At 31.4% G+C, this 17948-nt stretch overlaps 1 protein-coding gene across 1 annotated transcript; it reads right to left on the minus strand.

Moving 5' to 3' along the window:
* Positions 1-16171: 16171 nt before the first annotated feature.
* On the minus strand, positions 16172-16570 carry LOC132943806 (uncharacterized). Its single transcript, XM_061012919.1, has one exon. The coding sequence runs from the start codon at positions 16568-16570 to the stop codon at positions 16172-16174; it is 399 nt and encodes a 132-aa protein (XP_060868902.1).
* Positions 16571-17948: the final 1378 nt, after the last annotated feature.

Here is a 17948-nt window from a genome sequence, read left to right on the forward strand (position 1 = left end):
GCACTATTACGTAAACACTAATAATGTGTAGGCAGGACGTAGTCTGTAGGTATAATATATAGCGTACCAATTATATATTAGCTATGTACAATAATTTGTAAATACGTTAGCAAATGCTTATCTGTAAATTTGTCGCGCGCCCTAACCATCGATAGGGTATAGTTAATTATAGTTATTGTACAGAACCATCACGGCATCTCTACAAATTACAATACTCGCTCACTACGGCCCCCCCTGCTGCGTCTAGCTTCTCCCTCAACCCGCTCGCGAATCGCTCGCCTAATCCTGATCCTCCGGACAAAACCACATTATTTTAGATATTATTATTCAATATTAGGTACACGAGCGGATTTCATGACGGATTTGGTCTGACGGACTAAATCCTTAGGTCCTCGACGGATTTGGCCTGTTGGACTAGGTCCTTTGACGTGTCCACTAACGTGAAAATAAAAGTCCGTTATTTTTCACGGAGCGAATCCACCAGCGGACCATGTCCGCTGGTTAGTGGAGGAAATCCGTTGATTTTTATGCTGAGGACCCGAGTCCTTTGGTCTTTCAAGACGTACTGAAAGATCTGCGGATTTATACGACGGACTACAGCTGGTTTATCAGTTATTATTGTTATGTTATCACTCATCTATGAATTTGTGTTAATAAAATGTTATTTTATAATCGTAATATTATAATATTATAATATTATAATAATGAATAAACACAATATGCCTCCGAGAAAAAAAAGTTGATAGCCGCTGCAGGAATTATGGTTGGGTACCAATATAATATCTCAAAAAGAAAAATGAGGAGTAAGTGGGTCAAAAACTGGCTTGCTAGAAGGGACTTCTTTGGTCACATGCCATTATTAAAACGGTTGAATGAAAATGAACCAAATGATTTGAAAAACTATTTGAGGATGTCAAAATCCGATTTTGATCGACTCTTAGGTAAGTGTCTTACAAATTAAAATTATTCACCATCTTATTTTTGATATTAGAACATTTTGATGTAAACAATGCTGGTATATAAATAAATAATGTGTATAATGTGCCATTATATAACATTTAAATTTGGTGTTCATGAATTGTATTTTATTCAGATTTATGCATTTATTTTCTACTTAGATTTAATAAGACCACGCATAACCAAACAGGATACAGTAATGCGCCAGGCAATACCTGCAGAAGAACGTCTTATAGCTACTTTACGGTTTCTTTAATTTATTAGGTATACTTAATTTTTTTTATTTCATATAATCAATTCAAATATTATATAAGAATAATAATTCAGTGTATATTTAAAAAAGATATTAATATAATAGGTAGGTTAAATAAAATTAAAATCACTGAAAATATTTAGGTGTTCACATAAATAAAAAAATGAAAGCACCTATTTAATAGTTTTTTATAGGTAAGGGAGGCCAGGTAGGTAAACAATATTGTTAACAAAATTATTTCACAACACTAGAAATTCAATTTCAAAATATCTTTTATAAACATTTTGAAATACCTATAATGTATGTAAAAGAAACATAACTACAGTTATAAATTATAATTCATAGATTGTTATCACTAAAAAAAATTATCTTACTTTCAGTAATATCCTTTGTAGTTTTAATTTCCTCTAATAATTTACGGCAATTAATATCTTTTATTTTTTCATCCATAATTGTGAGCACCTTATCAATTTTTACATTAAATTCATCATGTATATTGGGACAATTGGGAAATAATGCATTATATAGTCTATGTCAATCTTAAAATTGTATTAATATATATATATATATATATATATAAAATATATTAATCAACTAATGATCTATATTGTTCTATGATGATACCGTACCATAATAGAAAAGTACTTATCTAAGAAAGGTATGGCCTAAGGAAATAAACAATTTAAGTAACATAAAGAACCATGATGGTATTCCAAAATATTAAGTATCTAGGTATTAAAATAATACTTTAAAGTTGTTATAACTATTTAGATTTCTTACTAGTTTATGTCCATATGGTACTAAATATTGCTTCCACTTTTTCAATTTATCATTGGTGGATGAGGAATTTTTAATATAATTAAGTCTGTAATTAATTGTAGGTTTCCAGTTTCTTTCTAGATCTGGAAATGAAGTTGAATCGTGTTTTAATTCATCTAAAACACATTCAATATCTTTTCTTGCACTAAAACAATAGCAATAATAATTATTAGTTTATTCAAATAAATAATGAAACTACATAACTCACGTAAATACATAATACAATTTTGGTTTGGTGATTTTGTATTAATATACAATATAAATTGATTTTTAAATAAAATAAATATAAATTCTAATATTGAAATATTATTTAAGTTAACGTTTTCATGAGTTGGGATACCTAATATTATAAGAAATTCTTATCCTAAGAAATGTGTTTTATTAATTTAGGTCTGTTGGTATAATAAAATCATATTTTGACTTACTGTTTAAAAGATATTATGTGTAGTTAACTTAATTAACACAAAGCACAGTCTTCATCAAAATTTTGTTTTATGTTAACACAGCGGACACGACAAAATAGTAAATAGGTAGGCACTAAATGACAAAATAATTAAAACACACAAATGGCAAATGATTATAAACGACAGACCGCGTATGCTGGAGTGCAGTGGAAAAAACGAATTTAACAATAGTAACAGCATGTTTTAACAATCAATTATCATAATAACAAGACATTTGTTGTTTTTTGGCAAAACCAAGATATAAATAGACTTCATATTGAATCAAAGCTGGCATACACGTTACTTACAATAACAAGATCAGTATAATCGTTTCAACAATTGATTGTTAATTTAACAAATATTACATTGATCAGTTTTATTTGACTGTCATCATTATAAATAATGCTACTATTAATCAAATTAATATCATTGTTCTTTTGACTAATTTAGATATTGTTAACAGCTAACAAGACAATCTTCTTAATATTATCAATGGTTTTTTTTCAGTGTATTTATATGTAAAATTATTAATTTTACTATAATTTAGGGGTTATAAAAGCTATAATATGTGGCATATATAGTATTAGGGAGACTGATAAATGATGTGAGATTTTGGCCTATTAATATTACCTACCTATATTATATTAACAATTATTAATTAGAAACTTATCATTACAATTTAAACATTTAAAGTTGTATAATATAAATAACATATATTTTATTAACAACTCACAAGTCTGGAATAACGATTGAGTTTTATCTTCAAATAAATTATTATGTTCAATCTAATTGTGGATCAGCTTAATTCGGCGTAGGTTGTACCCAGCGGTGAATACACGTGACTAGAGACAGTAATGGTCCAATTACGTCTTATCAAATAATATTTTGACAATATGTTACTGTAGGTAGTCATCAAAAGGTACAATCACTAGGGTTGACAATTATATGCCCTCAAGACCAATAATCTATGTATACCTACCGTTATGCTAAAATATGCTCTACAAAAAAAAACAATTATTAATCATATTTTAATTTAAATTAAATGACTTATATTTTTGTATATTATACTGAAAATATTGATTGATAAATATTGAATGATAAAATTGATTGATTTATTATGCACCGTATGAGTATAAGCTAGAAAGATTCATGTCAATTGATATTGGTCAATTGATAGCGCGACAATAGATAGTTGACAATACATCGCGCGTAGTATAAACAATTGATAGTGTACGACAATTGGTAGTGTCATGATTTTTAATGTTTTTTTTTTTATTTTTTTTAATTCTTATTAAATATAAGATCTAATAAATAATTCTCAAATAATTTAAATAATAATAATAATAGGTTTTCAGAAACAAACTTTAACAAAGTTGTCAATAATTAAAATAATGATAATAATAGGTTCTCAAAAATCATTTATCTCTATAATTAAAATAATAATAATAATAGGTTTTCAGAAATTAACTTTAACAAAGTTCTCAATAATTAAAAATATAATATAATAGTGCCTGATAAAAAAATTAAACTTGCAGCTGAAAATTATACGCGACCCACCGTAAATAATCTTCTATACTTCTATTATTATAATCACCGCATATATTTTTAGTTTTTTGGCTCGATCATTGTATTTTTTTTTTTGACGGTAGTTGATTTCCTGCAACTAATTGTTCAACTTTCAATCGATTGACACGTTCTTCTTTTTAAAGTGCAGTAATACATTTTCATATAGATGGATGAATCGATGAATTCAACATTGATGACAAGCAGTTATGCCAGCCCTCCACTGAATTATTTGTTTGAGGCAAATTTGCTTCCACAAGAAAAAAACAGTTCCAAATTTGAATACTAAATGATTCAATAACGTCTTATTGAGGTACGAATGCTCTAAGCTGGTAAAATGTGGACATGCAGATCAAATTCTGAATCCTCTTTATATTTTTTTGATAAGCCAGTTCCTTGGACATGTCGCCATATACAATGATATATGTGCAAAAAACTACCATTTATAACCACATTCGGAAATTCACATTTTACTGCATTTATTGCTGCTTTTTCATAACACTAATTGGCTTAATATTAGGATTAATCGATTTAACAGCTCGAAAAAATCGTTTGTAAGTTTCCTCTTTTTTGTTAGGCAGTACAGCATGAACAGATGGAATAACGTTTAAATAATGTATTCCATGAATCGTGTATAATTGGGAAAATATTGAAGGAGAACTAGAAAAAGTTCCGTCACAAAACCAGTTTTCACTATTTTCTATTAAATCAAAATTTCTGTTTGTTGCAAATATTAAAATACGTTTAGAATCAGTGGAACCACTATCGTACTGAAAAAAAAAGTTCCCCATTAGTTGTTAATTTAAATTTGTCCGCATTATTAAAATTAAAGTCGACTAGATCTGACGGAGCTGATAGTTAAATTTGACGAACACGTTGCATAGTTCTTTTCAATGAGGTGACACTAGGTAGTTGATTTTTTAGCTGTTTTAGGTAATGCTTTTTTCGGGCTTATTACATTCACACTGATACATGTATTCACTATCCACTAAAATGTTGGTGCCTCTTTCACTCTTTATATATTTTAAACTCATATTATTAAATTAATTATTATTTTAATATTTTAATTTCAAATTTGATAATATATTTTTTTAATTTTAATAAAAATAAAATGTTGTCAAAAACGTTGTACATTATTAATTGTCGTACACTATCAATTGTCGTATACGATCAATTGCCGCGCGATCTATTGCCCACTATCTATTGTAGCGCTATCAATTGACCAATATCTATTGACGGTATATCAAACTATAAACCAGGACTGATGACTTCGATAGATACAAGAAAATTAATATTTATTATAACTATAATTTTTTGACTCTCGATTCAAAGAGTTGAATATGTCTGAATCATAAATATGCTCTAAACATCTCTTAAAATCCTAAAATATGTAGGCTTTTAAATTTAACTGAAGCCTGAAAGCAATTTAATTGAATTAACTTAACTAGCCAGACTTAATTATTTTCATTAAATTGCCCACGAGAAACCAACGAAATATTAATAATTAATAATTATATATTGTGTTTTCATGGTTTAGGTATAAGGTAATAAGTAATAAATAAATACATAAATTATAAACAATATAATAAAAATTAAAAATGGTTTATACATTTATAATAATAATTTAAATAATAGTTTAGATTTCTCACCAACTGCATTTATGATAATATTATTATCAATTTCCATGAGAATTTTATTTTCAATGGCCATTAGCATAAAAGACTCAAGATGTTCATTGGTCATTGAATTTCTCAGCCGGTTTTTTAAATATTTCAATGTTGAGAATGACCTTTCACAAGAAACTTGCGTAACAGGGAGGGTTAAAATATATTGATATGCTATAGTTGATGTCGGGTAAGCATTTGCAAATAAATTATATTTAATTAAAACATTATAACAACATATTACACAGTTCTTAGGTAGGTGTACCTTTTAGAAAAATGAATCTAATTGATTACATTTTTCAGCACATTTTGCAAGTAATTTTTTGTTTTTTTCGCGATCTCTTCCTGCCACCCCTTTCCTTTTTTTAGTCATAATTACAATATAATATCGTACGATCAATAATATAAAACTTAAATTTTCATTAGAGAGCAAACAAATTAACAGGTTAACAACAACTGGATTAGGTAATAAAAGGAAAAACGTGGATAAACGACACTGTCGACACGCTCAACAACAAGTGAACAGTGTACAAATATCAAACACTAATGACTAATTTGTTTGGGCTTATTATAGATATTATTTATAAAAATAACAATGACCAAAGTAAAGGGAGCAATAATACAAAATTAATATGTATTATCATTAATATTGATTATATTATTATAAATACTAATATTTTAGACATTATTAGTATTATTAGTTATTATTAGCCATTAGGCATTGGCGCATTGCTATATTCGTCGCCACTCTGCAGTCCTACTACAGTCTACAGATAAAGGGTACAGATAAACAACTTGTCGGTTCAACAGGTGGAAATGCGTCGAATCTGGGTGTCATGTTATAAAAATAACCAGCCTATATCAATATAATATTGCTTTAATTTTATTTAATGTTTATATTTATGTACCAAATATTTCGTAATTTTATATCCAAAGCTTTCTCATACAAGTATACGATTGTACGAGGCTATTACAATGTTCTATTATTACATTAATAATATTTGTAATACAATAGTTTAATAGACACACATTTTTGACACATTTAGCATTTAGCATTAACTAATATTTTGTAAATTAAATTAAATTAAAAAAAAAAAATCTAACTAAATGGCCAGGCCACCGGCTACTATGGCCTATAGTATGGTCCAGGCCATCTGGAAAATTCCCATTTCCAGACCGGCCACTCCGCCCCTGGCTGGCGGTATATATACTGGCGATATTTATTCAATGCGATATAATGGTTTTGCGATATCTTGGTTGCGATATTTTGGTCACGCGATATTTTACCGGCGATATTTTGTCGGTGATTCGCGCCGATGTCACCTGCAGTGGGACGAACTGATCGACATCATTCCAAATTGGCATTATACATTACTTTTAGAGGCACAACTTAAACTTACTGTACCTACTATATCCTCACTGAATTAATTTGAAAAACATAGTAATATCTTTTATCCTGGATCATAAAAATCCTAAATGCTGCGGTAATGATTAGTGATTAGATATAAGTCATAATATAACACATTTACACACAAAGTCCACCCAAAGCTACATAACTTTAATAGGTTAAAGTTTGTACATTCTTAAAAAAGCAAGAACTTAAGATCATAAAAATTCTTTTACATTTTACATTTTGTCAACAATTTTACCATATAGTTTTTTCATTATTTTGACTTTCAAAACAATACAAATAACCATCATACAGGCGACCATATTTTTTCTTCTTTCACTTTTAATAAAATCTAGAGGGATACTAATTGTTATTTTTGTATTTTTGTATGTACTATACAATTAGCACTGGACTAAAATTCGTACACACAGTATATACTTTAGGGGAGAAATGCTCTTTTCATTCCAGATAAATTATATCCGATAGTATTTATTATTGTAATTGAGTAAGTCGCTGTAAAGTATGTGTAAAATTTAAATTCAAGATGGACCTTTGCGAACGAAGAACGATAGGTACCAACAAAAAACTACCTTTATATTATAAGGTATCTTCTTTGCTGGGGTAAATACAAATTTTAAAAACCGTACCTTACAGTACATATTAACGTGCATTCAAGTTTCTAATAACAATTTCAGTTTGTTAATCTGCTTACTTGATATTTGTATGGATAAAATTTATTTAATTGTGCTGGTTAGTACACTAAGCAACACTGTTGCTTACTTGGTTGCAACACTAAGCACTCAGTAAATAGTAATCTTTTAAAAAATCACCGAATATATTCCTAGAATGTTCTGTTATTTCACCTTGTGTCCATGATTCATTGTTACTTCTTTCTAACTAGCAAATTAATTTAATAATTTAAATCTGTACAAGCGATTTGTGAAATATTTGATTAATTTAACTTGACCTAACAAAAAAAATGTTTAATTGAAGTTATTATTATTTGTAGCTCATCTTGCTTTTACTACCTATATTAAGGTGGTGCCAGACACAACGAAGCCAGAAAGAAACTCAATACAGCATATTACATGTCACCAAACTTTCTATTGATTCTATTATGACATAATAACAAACAAATTAGTTTTATTGAAATATTATTTAAATTATAATCTTTCACTATATTTTAAAAATGTATAAAATTTAAAAAACCCAAGGAACTCATTTCTGCTATACAGTTAATTATGTAACACATATAAATCGTTCCATTTATACTATTTATTTAATTTATTCAAATATACGAGATTTAGATGAGGTATCAAATAAACAATTTTATAAGATAACAGCTTTCATTAACAATAAAATATATTCTGGTGTTATAACTATACTCGTTTTTTTGTTAATTAATAAATAATTAGGTAATCAAAATAATAAAATGATCATATTTTAGATGAGTGATAATGATAATTTTTAAAGTCAGTTATTCAATTTATTAGCTTAGTATGATATTGCAAGGAATTGATTTCATAAAATAAATAATACCAAATGTTTTAAAAAATCATTTGAGGAATTATATATTTATTGAAATTCATAAATATTTAAGGTGTGCCATGTGAAGGTGCTAATATATGTGAATATATTATATTATTGTATATTATAATGGTGAACCCGGCAATACTTCACTATTTCTAGACTTCAGAATAATAATATATTGATTAAATTAACACAATTATTGAAAGCTTGATATCAACCATTGTTATTGTACTTAGTTTAATAAGATATTATACCAACGACCCGGTAGGTATACGTATATAAAGAAAACAGCACCTTAAAATGCACACAGGCAATACAACACTCAATATAAATACAGAAATTAGCACGATTCACAAAAAAATTTTTATCAAGTATACGAATTTATAAAATAAACATTCAGTGAAATTTTCATGCATCCACAGTAATTTATTTTTGAATTACAACAAAATAAGAAAATCATTATATGATAAATCGACTGAATATCCAACGTTGTAATTGTTGAAATATACAATTAATATTAGTAGTCAACCTTGACACGTGTGTACAATTTAGTATCTAGTTATACGAGTATACGGCTCACTCTCTTTAAGGATGTAACACGACCTCGGTTGTGCATATATATAGAGCCTTTGAAGTATGAAATACTCACTTGCACAGGCGCCGTCGTACAGTGCGTATACGGTGTGTGTGTGTACTGCACATTTAAATAGTTCAGTTGTACGTTATTATATATTATACTTATACATAGGTTATATTTTACTTATACATATTGTCGTGTTACTATTCATTTATACTAATACTCAAGTCATTAGTCCGTCCAGCGTCACTTTCGACGGGTTATAGGCCCAGGACACTGATTCCCAGAACACACAGATGCCCAGACACACAGTCTAGTGGATTCGTGATCGAAGCATTTTTATATTTTTAATAACGCAGAAAACTACAACCAGTCGGAGATACCCTGGATTTCGGGAAAACGGGAGAATAGTGTACATGGTAAAATTGTGTTGGTAAATTGGTATACAGGTCAAGTATACGGGATCCATCGGTTCTTCACTCGGTGAAGATAACACAATTATGTGCGGAAAACTGGTCGTTATGGAAATTCCAGATGAAGGTAATACTTAATGCCTTGGAAATAGGTGGTGTGGTATAGTTTCAGGTGAACAGACTAAACCAGGATTACCTATCAAGAAGTTGTCGGAAACAGAGACGACAGAGGATGCCAAAGCACGTTGGCAAAGGCATACAAGTGCCTGGATAAAAACAGATGTTAAATGTCAAAAAAAAATAGTTTCCTCAGTGGACGAAGGTCCATTAGAATATTTGATTAACTGTGAGTCTGCATTTGAAATGTGGGAGAAACTGCTGAGTATTTACGAGCAGAAGTCTGAGGCAAGTATACATTTGCTTCAACAAAAATTTTTCAGTTATTCAAGGGAACCGACAGATGACATTTCGACGCATATTTCTAAATTGGTCAATTTAGGAAGGAAACTGAGTGTAGCGGGTGAACCAGTTACAGATAACATGGTTATGACAAAAATCTTAATGACATTACCAAAAGAATATAATCATTTTTACAGTGCTTGGGATTCTATCCCAGCGGGAAGTAAAACAATAAATAATTTAACTAGTCGGTCGTTGATTGAAGAATCACAGATGATCCAGATCAAAGGTGAAGTTGGTAAACAAGAGAAATCCAGTGCATTTCCAGCCAAATTTCAAAACAGATCTGATGGAAGAAACGGCCGTTATGGTAAAGGTAAAAAATAAATTACTAATAAAAGTAATGTTTAATGTAATTACTGTGGGAAAATCCGGCATTATAAACAAGATTGTGGGAATTACCTACGCAGTATGAACGGTGGCAAAACCGGTACTACAAGTACAAATTTAACTGCATTTGTAAGCTAGTCAAGGATTAAAAATACTACAACAGATGTGTGGGTATTAGACTCAGGCGTGTCAGATCATATTAGCGCGAATCGAGAGTGGTTTTCAAGTTATGAACCATTAGATAACACGCAAAAAATCACGATTGGTGATGGGACAAATCTATATGCAATAGGAAAAGGTAATATTAATATATTACCATACGTGAACGGTAATTGGAATAAAAATTACATGTCAAATGTATTGCACGTGCCGGGTTTAAAATGTAATTTATTCTCGTGCGGAGCGGCGTTAGATAAAGCTTTAGAATTAAAGTCGGATAATAAAACGTGTGTGTTCGCAAAAATGGAAAACCCGTATGCGCAGGTAAGCGTTGTGGAAGGTTGTTTGAATTGCAGATCAAAGTCGGACTATCGACAAACGGAAACAGTTACGCGTCAGTAGCAGTCGAAAACAGGTTGTCTGTATGGCACGAGCGGTTAGCACACCAGAATATACAGTACGTGAAAAGTTGTTTGGTGAAACACAACATTGTGTGTTCGGCCAAAGATGCCGAGTTCATGTGCAGCAGTTGTATAATAGGTAAACAAAGTCGTGAAACATTTGGTAAGAGTAGTACAGAATATTTCAATGTGAATGACCTAATTCACGCAAACATATGTGGACCAATGCAGATTGATTCCATAGGTGGTTCGAAATACTTCTTATTATTCAAGGACGACTACTCGTATTACAGGACGGTAAATTTTATTAAAAATAAATATGAAGTAAAAAAAAATGTTGGAAACATTTAGAAAAAGTTTAGAAAAAGAAACAGGTTCTAAGGTCAAAATATTAAGAACGGACAACGGGTTAGAATTCGTTAATAAAGAAATTACAGGTATTTTGCAAAAATATGGCATACGACACCAAACTACAGTTAGGTTGCATAGACGCCGTCGTACAGTGCGTATACGGTTAGTGTGTACTGTCATATTTAAATAGTCCAGTTGTACGTTATTATATATTTTACTTACACATAATCATATTGTTGTGTTATTATTCATTTATACTAATACTGAAGTCATTACTCCACCCAGCGTCACTTTCATCAGAATTCAATGATATAATATCATTGTTTAAGAAAAACGATTCTGAGCGAAATTGGTCAGTCAGCCTATGATATTACCAAGTATATTTTATGATATTATTGTGAATAAAGTAATTTATATATAACCTACTTACGTGGAATCTTGTTTTAAATTTTCAATCCTTAGCTATAAAAGTTGAACGTTTTTTAAATTTTTAACTACAAAATAGGTATTACATTTTAAATTTGATAAATGTTGTCAAAATTCGAACTTTGAATGCTTATAAAAAAAAATTGTGCCTATGTATTTTTAATATTTTTCAACTGCTATTAGAACGATATATCAGGAGCCTTATATTAAATTAAATCAAAAAGAGTCAAATTATTTTCAAAATGATATCGTGTATAGAAAATGCTAATAGAAACATTCAGTAAAATTTTTAAGTATCTACACTCATTAATTTTTTAATTACAACAAAATAAGAAAACCTTTAAATGTGAAATCGAGTGAATATTAAATGTTGTAAAAATATGATTTTCAAGCGCTCATAAAAATGTAATTTGTAAACATATAATCTAGGAGCCTTCTATTAAATTTTCAAGCTTTTTTAACTAACAAATACAATTTTATTGATATTTATAGAAAAAAAAAACTAGAAGAAATGGAAATTTAAAATGTCCGTACACAGCTCAAAATAAGTCAAAATATTTGGAAAATGTTATGGTGTATTGAAAATGTACCTACGGTCATTTGTTTTAGAGTTGCGCCAAAAACCAAAATCTAATTTTGCGTAAAATTCCCGTTTTTCTTTATTTTTTTCTTGTTTTTCACGTCACTTTTGAAAAATACTGGGGAATTTTACTTTTGACCCCCCCCCCCTCCCCAAAGTATCAATTAGATTCATTTTTCTATCAGAAAAGTTACTTTAATCCAAGCACTTTTACTGTCCTAAAAGGTGTTGACAGACACAAAAAAATAAATAAAAAAAAACACATATTGTAAATCAATACATTCATCGCTTTGCTCAGAATCTTTTTTTTTTTTTTTAAATTTTATTAGAATATAAACAATCTATACATGTATGTACAATAAGCTTATGTGCTAAGAGAAAACATGGCATGAAAAATTGAGTAAGAAGCCGCCCACTGACGGCACTTAGCATGAATTATTTATATATATGTTTTGTTTTATTTTTATTTTTATTTTTATTTTTTTTGCAATATGTTGAGATTAAAATGAATATATACATGTAATTAACATAGTATATTTAAAATTTATAATTGTATTAGGTCACGACACCATTTCCTTTTTAGCCTGCGCCTTGGATTCCCTGGGAGGGTTAGAGAGGAGAGGTTTTTAATAAGAGGAATTTGGTGGGATAGAAGTCGTGTGCGGAAGCGCAAGTAAAATGATTGAGCTTCTTCATTGATGGTTTTTAAGTGAAAATCATTATGCAATGTTAGGTTAGAAACGTATGGTGGTGCATTGGACAGACGACGAAGAGCTAGATTTTGGAACACTTGGATTTTATTGGTATTGGATTTTTTTGCTGAGCCCCAGAGCTGTATACCATAAAACCAAATAGGTTTTAGGAGGGTTTTGTAAATTAGAAGTTTGACTTTCAGATTTGTTTTATTATTTCTCGTTATTAGAGGATTGAGGATGCGTATACGGGCGTTGAGAGTCAGTCTTTTGGTTCGTATATGATTTTTCCATGTTAGACGTTTATCAAGATGGAGTCCCAGGTATTTTATTGTGTCCGATGTGGTAATTGGGATGTTATTTAATGTAACAGTTGGACAAATACCCTTCTTGAGAGTAAATGTAGTGTGACATGATTTTTTTGGTTTATTTTGATACGCCATTTGTTGTACCAGTTAGACATTAGGTTGAGGTGGAGTTGCAGGTTTGATGAGGCGGCTACCGGGTTTTCACTAATTGATAAGATTACTTTATCGTCAGCATAATCAGCCACCATGGTTTGGGGCGTGGTGGGTTGATCGGCGACATATATGTTGAATAGAGTTGAATAGAGTTGGAGTTAGGATGCCCCCTTGTGGGACTCCAGCATTGATTTTGGTTATTTCTGAGTATGCAGAGCGATAATGTACTTGAAAGTGACGATCGGTTAAGTAAGATTTGATTAGAAGAAAGAGCGGGTGGGGAAGAAAACTTTTGAGTTTGTACAGTAATCCGTCATGCCAGACCCTGTCAAACGCTTGAGATACATCAAGAAAGACAGAGGTACAGTAAAGTTTTTTTTCCAGCGAGAAAGATATTGCATCGACAATCCTATGCGCTTGATGAATGGTACTATGTGAGAGTCTGAATCCAAACTGAGTGTTTGGAAGAATATTGTTTCTGACAATATATGGAGTCATTCGTTTGAGGATAAGTCTTTCAAAAATTTTCGATAAGAAGGGCAAGAGACTTATCGGCCTGTATGAGGATGGGTCGTCCAAGGGTTTATGAGGTTTAGTTCTATTAGGTTAGGTTCTAATAGGTCTAAACCAGCCTTTACCTCATCAACAAATTGGGGTATGAATATGTTATGATGTGGCTGGAAGGTTTCCTGAATGTGTGCTTTAAGAACTTCGGCTTTATCGGTATCAGAAGAAGCAAGTGTATGGTCAGGTTTCTTTAAAGGGGTAAAAGGAGTTTTAAAACTAAGTAACTTCTTGGTTTCTTTCCATAAGCTACCGTCAGAATATGAAAGATAGGTTAGTTTTTGTTCTAGTGTATCCGATTTGTTTTTAGCTAGGGTTTTTTTTAGGGAGTTAGCTAACTTATTATAAGCGCTTTTGTGTGACGGCAGACGCGTGCGTTGATAAACTGCTCTGGCTCTACGTTTTTCCACAATTAGTGAGCGTATTTGTTCAGGAAGGGGAGTCTGCTTCTGGATTGAGTGCTTAGAGGTGGTTAAGGTATTGGATAATGAGGCTGAGGCTGCTGAGTGGATAAGTTTGGATAAGCTATTGATTGCTTCATCAATATCGTGCTCGGACTTTAACTTAATTGAAAGATCAACTTTTTGGGCAATTATGTTATGAAATGTATAACGATTGGTTGATGGTGAGAAAAGAGAGTGACTAACTGGATTTGTTTGAGGAGTCGCATCGACATTTAGTATTACAGATGAGTGATCCGAGTTTAAGTCTAAAATGTTGTTTACAGCACAGTATAAATTACTTGGAGTTTTTGAAACAAATATGTCCAGAATATCAGGTTTTTTCCTGCGCGATGTTGGCCAGTATGTTGGATCAGGTGGTGCAAGTATTTGAAATTTTTTAATATTGGTAAAATTATGAAAAAGGTTGCCACGTGGGTTAGTAACTCGGCAGTCCCAGCTTTGGTGCTTAGCATTAAAGTCACCACCCGCAATAAAGTTGTTAGGAAATGTGTCAAAATATTCGGTGAGATTAGTGTCTGTTATAAGGTGCTTGGGAGGGCTGTAAACTGCTGCAATAACAACAGGAATATTATTAAGTGTGATTGAGATGGCACAGGATTGGATATGATTTTGAGAGAAGTTGGTAAGAGGATAGAATTTTAAGTTAGTTTTAATAAGTATAGCTGCCCCACCATGTGCTGTGCCGTCAGGGTGGTTAGATTTTAGTAGGTAATAACCTGGAATGGAAATGTGAGAATATTTGGTAAAATGAGTTTCTGATATTAAGGCGATATCTATGCGCTTGTCAAAGAGTACTGTCTGGAGTTCATTAACATGATTTTTTAGGCCGTTAGCATTAAACAGTAAAATAGATAATGAGTTATTAGTGTAGGAATTAATCATTGTTTTTGTTTAGGAGTGAAGTGATAACTTGTGTCAGAAGAGCAATTATTGGGTTGATAAGAGATTTTATTTCACCTACAAAGGAGGACATGAGTTGAGTTAGGTCGGAGGGAGCAGAAGGTTCAGGTGATTGACTAGCTGGGGCCTGAGCATAAGTTTGTGGGAATAGATTCATTCTTTTCAGCAAGGGTAGCGAGTGGGTGGCTTTCTTTTACATTATAAGGTTTAACATTTGGTTTAATAGTATCATGTAAAAATTTACTTTTATTGGTCGGCGTTTTTCGGCGTTGGAGTTCCTTGTAGACGCTGCAACCACGGTAGTTGGCTGGATGATCTCCGGAACATAATACACATTTGGCAGGGGAGTCAGGCGACTTAGTGCATTCGGAAGATGGATGATGCGCGCTGCATCTGACGCAGCGTGCTGAATAACCACAATACGCCCGGGTATGGCCGTAATCTTGGAAATTTTGACATTGGCTAATTAACTTAGGCTTGTATGGTTCTTCAACCTTAATTTTTGTGTGCATAAGGGAAGATAATTGGTAGATTTGATTAGTGTTCGGTAGGTTCTAAATCGACGAAAAACAACGGGAGTGGGTACTTGCTGGTCTTGTGAAGGACATTCGTGACTTGTCTGACATCGAAGAGGCGCATCTCGAGTTCAGATTTTATTAGTTCAACTGGCGTAGTAGGCTGGAGATTGCGGATGACTATCCTCGTGGGTTTGTCCTCGGCGAGTTGGTATGTGTGGTATTTAGCGTTATGTTTTTTTAAATAATTTATTAGAAGTCTATAAGATTCGGGATTGGCGGTCTGTGGTGGCTTTGCAATTGAAGTTATCAACTCCTATCAACTCAATTAAAGTTGTGCAGAAGCCAGGAAAGTCATTTATTCCTTTCATAAAGATCGGGGGAGGTGGTTTGGCATGGGGTGGGGTGTCGGGATCTTCAATTATCATGCTTGCGTCAAAAACCGAGTCTGTAGGTTCGGTGACCTTAAGTGGTTCGTAGCGATTTCGCGTTGAGAAAGAGAGTTTTTTGGTTTGTGGCTGAGAAGTTTTATTAGAAGTGGAGGTGGAAGAGGTAGATGATGAACTTGAAAGGTTTCTTTTAACTTTCTGAGTAGACCAGTTTCCATTTTCAGGGCGGTTAGTGATGTCGCGTTGGGTGCTGTGACCTGGGTTGTTCATCTCAGAGTTTTGTGTTTCTGATTGTTTATACGTATTTGCCTTGAGTTTGGATTGTAAATTAGTGTTGGTGTTTTGTATGGTTTTTGTTATCGGCATAATAATTAATGAGCGAGCGGCGGTGGACGGTTGTAATTATATATGTAGCAAGACCGCCTGACGGCGGTCGGCAGATAAGATAACCGCAATGAAGCAGTTACGTAACACAACGGTTTACGTGTAACAATTATAGTGCGTTTTCGCACTTGATCAATATTATACGCACTGCCTAACAGGCAGTTGAGCATGGAAAGTTTAATAAAAGAAAACAAAGTTATTATATTAACGGAAGTTTACACTGTTAGTATAAGTAAAACGCAACTAAGCATTGAAACTAGGCGTTCACTAATTAGATAATTAGGAAGAGCGGGAGCGCGAGATACGTGCGTATCAGTCGGCTGCCACCGCGGAACTGCTCAGAATCTAAAAATAAATATAATGTGATGATTTAAAAATATAATAAAACTCGCATAATGCGAAATTGTATATTATTTTATGAAGTTTATTTCTATAGCCTACAAATTTCAGATTATACAACGAACAAAATTAATCAATACAATTATGTTAAGTTTTTAAGTTATAGAAATAAACCTCATAAAATATAAAATGTCGTATTATGAGATTTTTATTATAATTTTAATCATCATATATTTATTTTTTTTAATTCGTATATATATATTTAAAATTTTCCGCCGTGTAGGAACTATCAACTAATGTATGTATTTTTGTACCTGCTACTCTCGTGTAGGAACTTACATTCGCCCAAATTTACAACACAGTTATAATTAATGTAGATACCTAATGATTGTATCCACATCGTGTAATTTAGTTACACGTGTTAACACCTTCCATAATTTAATAAAATAATTTTTGATAATTACCTATTCCCAAATTACAATATCCTTATTAGGCAGATGGTTTAATAATTTAAATAAAAAGTAATGGTTGTTATATTATTAGGTACAAAGTCTAGTCTGGTATTGTTTATACAACCTTTACGAAAACGTAATAGTCAAAAATAATCGTATATACCTCTGTGGTTTGTGGTTAGAATAGAATATTTTGTAGGTGTTTTCTAAATAATAGGTGTCTACAGAACCATAGCAACAATCCAACAACAAATATTGAATTAAAATATATATTATAAACGACCAAATTGTTTGTATAAAATGTTTACTTAGTTGTTCAATATTACAAACACCATATTATATTATATTGCATCTACGTAATACCTGTTCAGAACACAATCATATCATATTCTTTGCAAAATAAAATTTATGCTCGTTCAGTGTAGTGATCTAAACAATTACAACAACCATGATTTCTTATAAAGTTTTAATGA

This window comes from Metopolophium dirhodum, chromosome 1, assembly GCF_019925205.1.
Source record: "Metopolophium dirhodum isolate CAU chromosome 1, ASM1992520v1, whole genome shotgun sequence".
NCBI classification, from domain to species: domain Eukaryota; kingdom Metazoa; phylum Arthropoda; class Insecta; order Hemiptera; family Aphididae; genus Metopolophium; species Metopolophium dirhodum.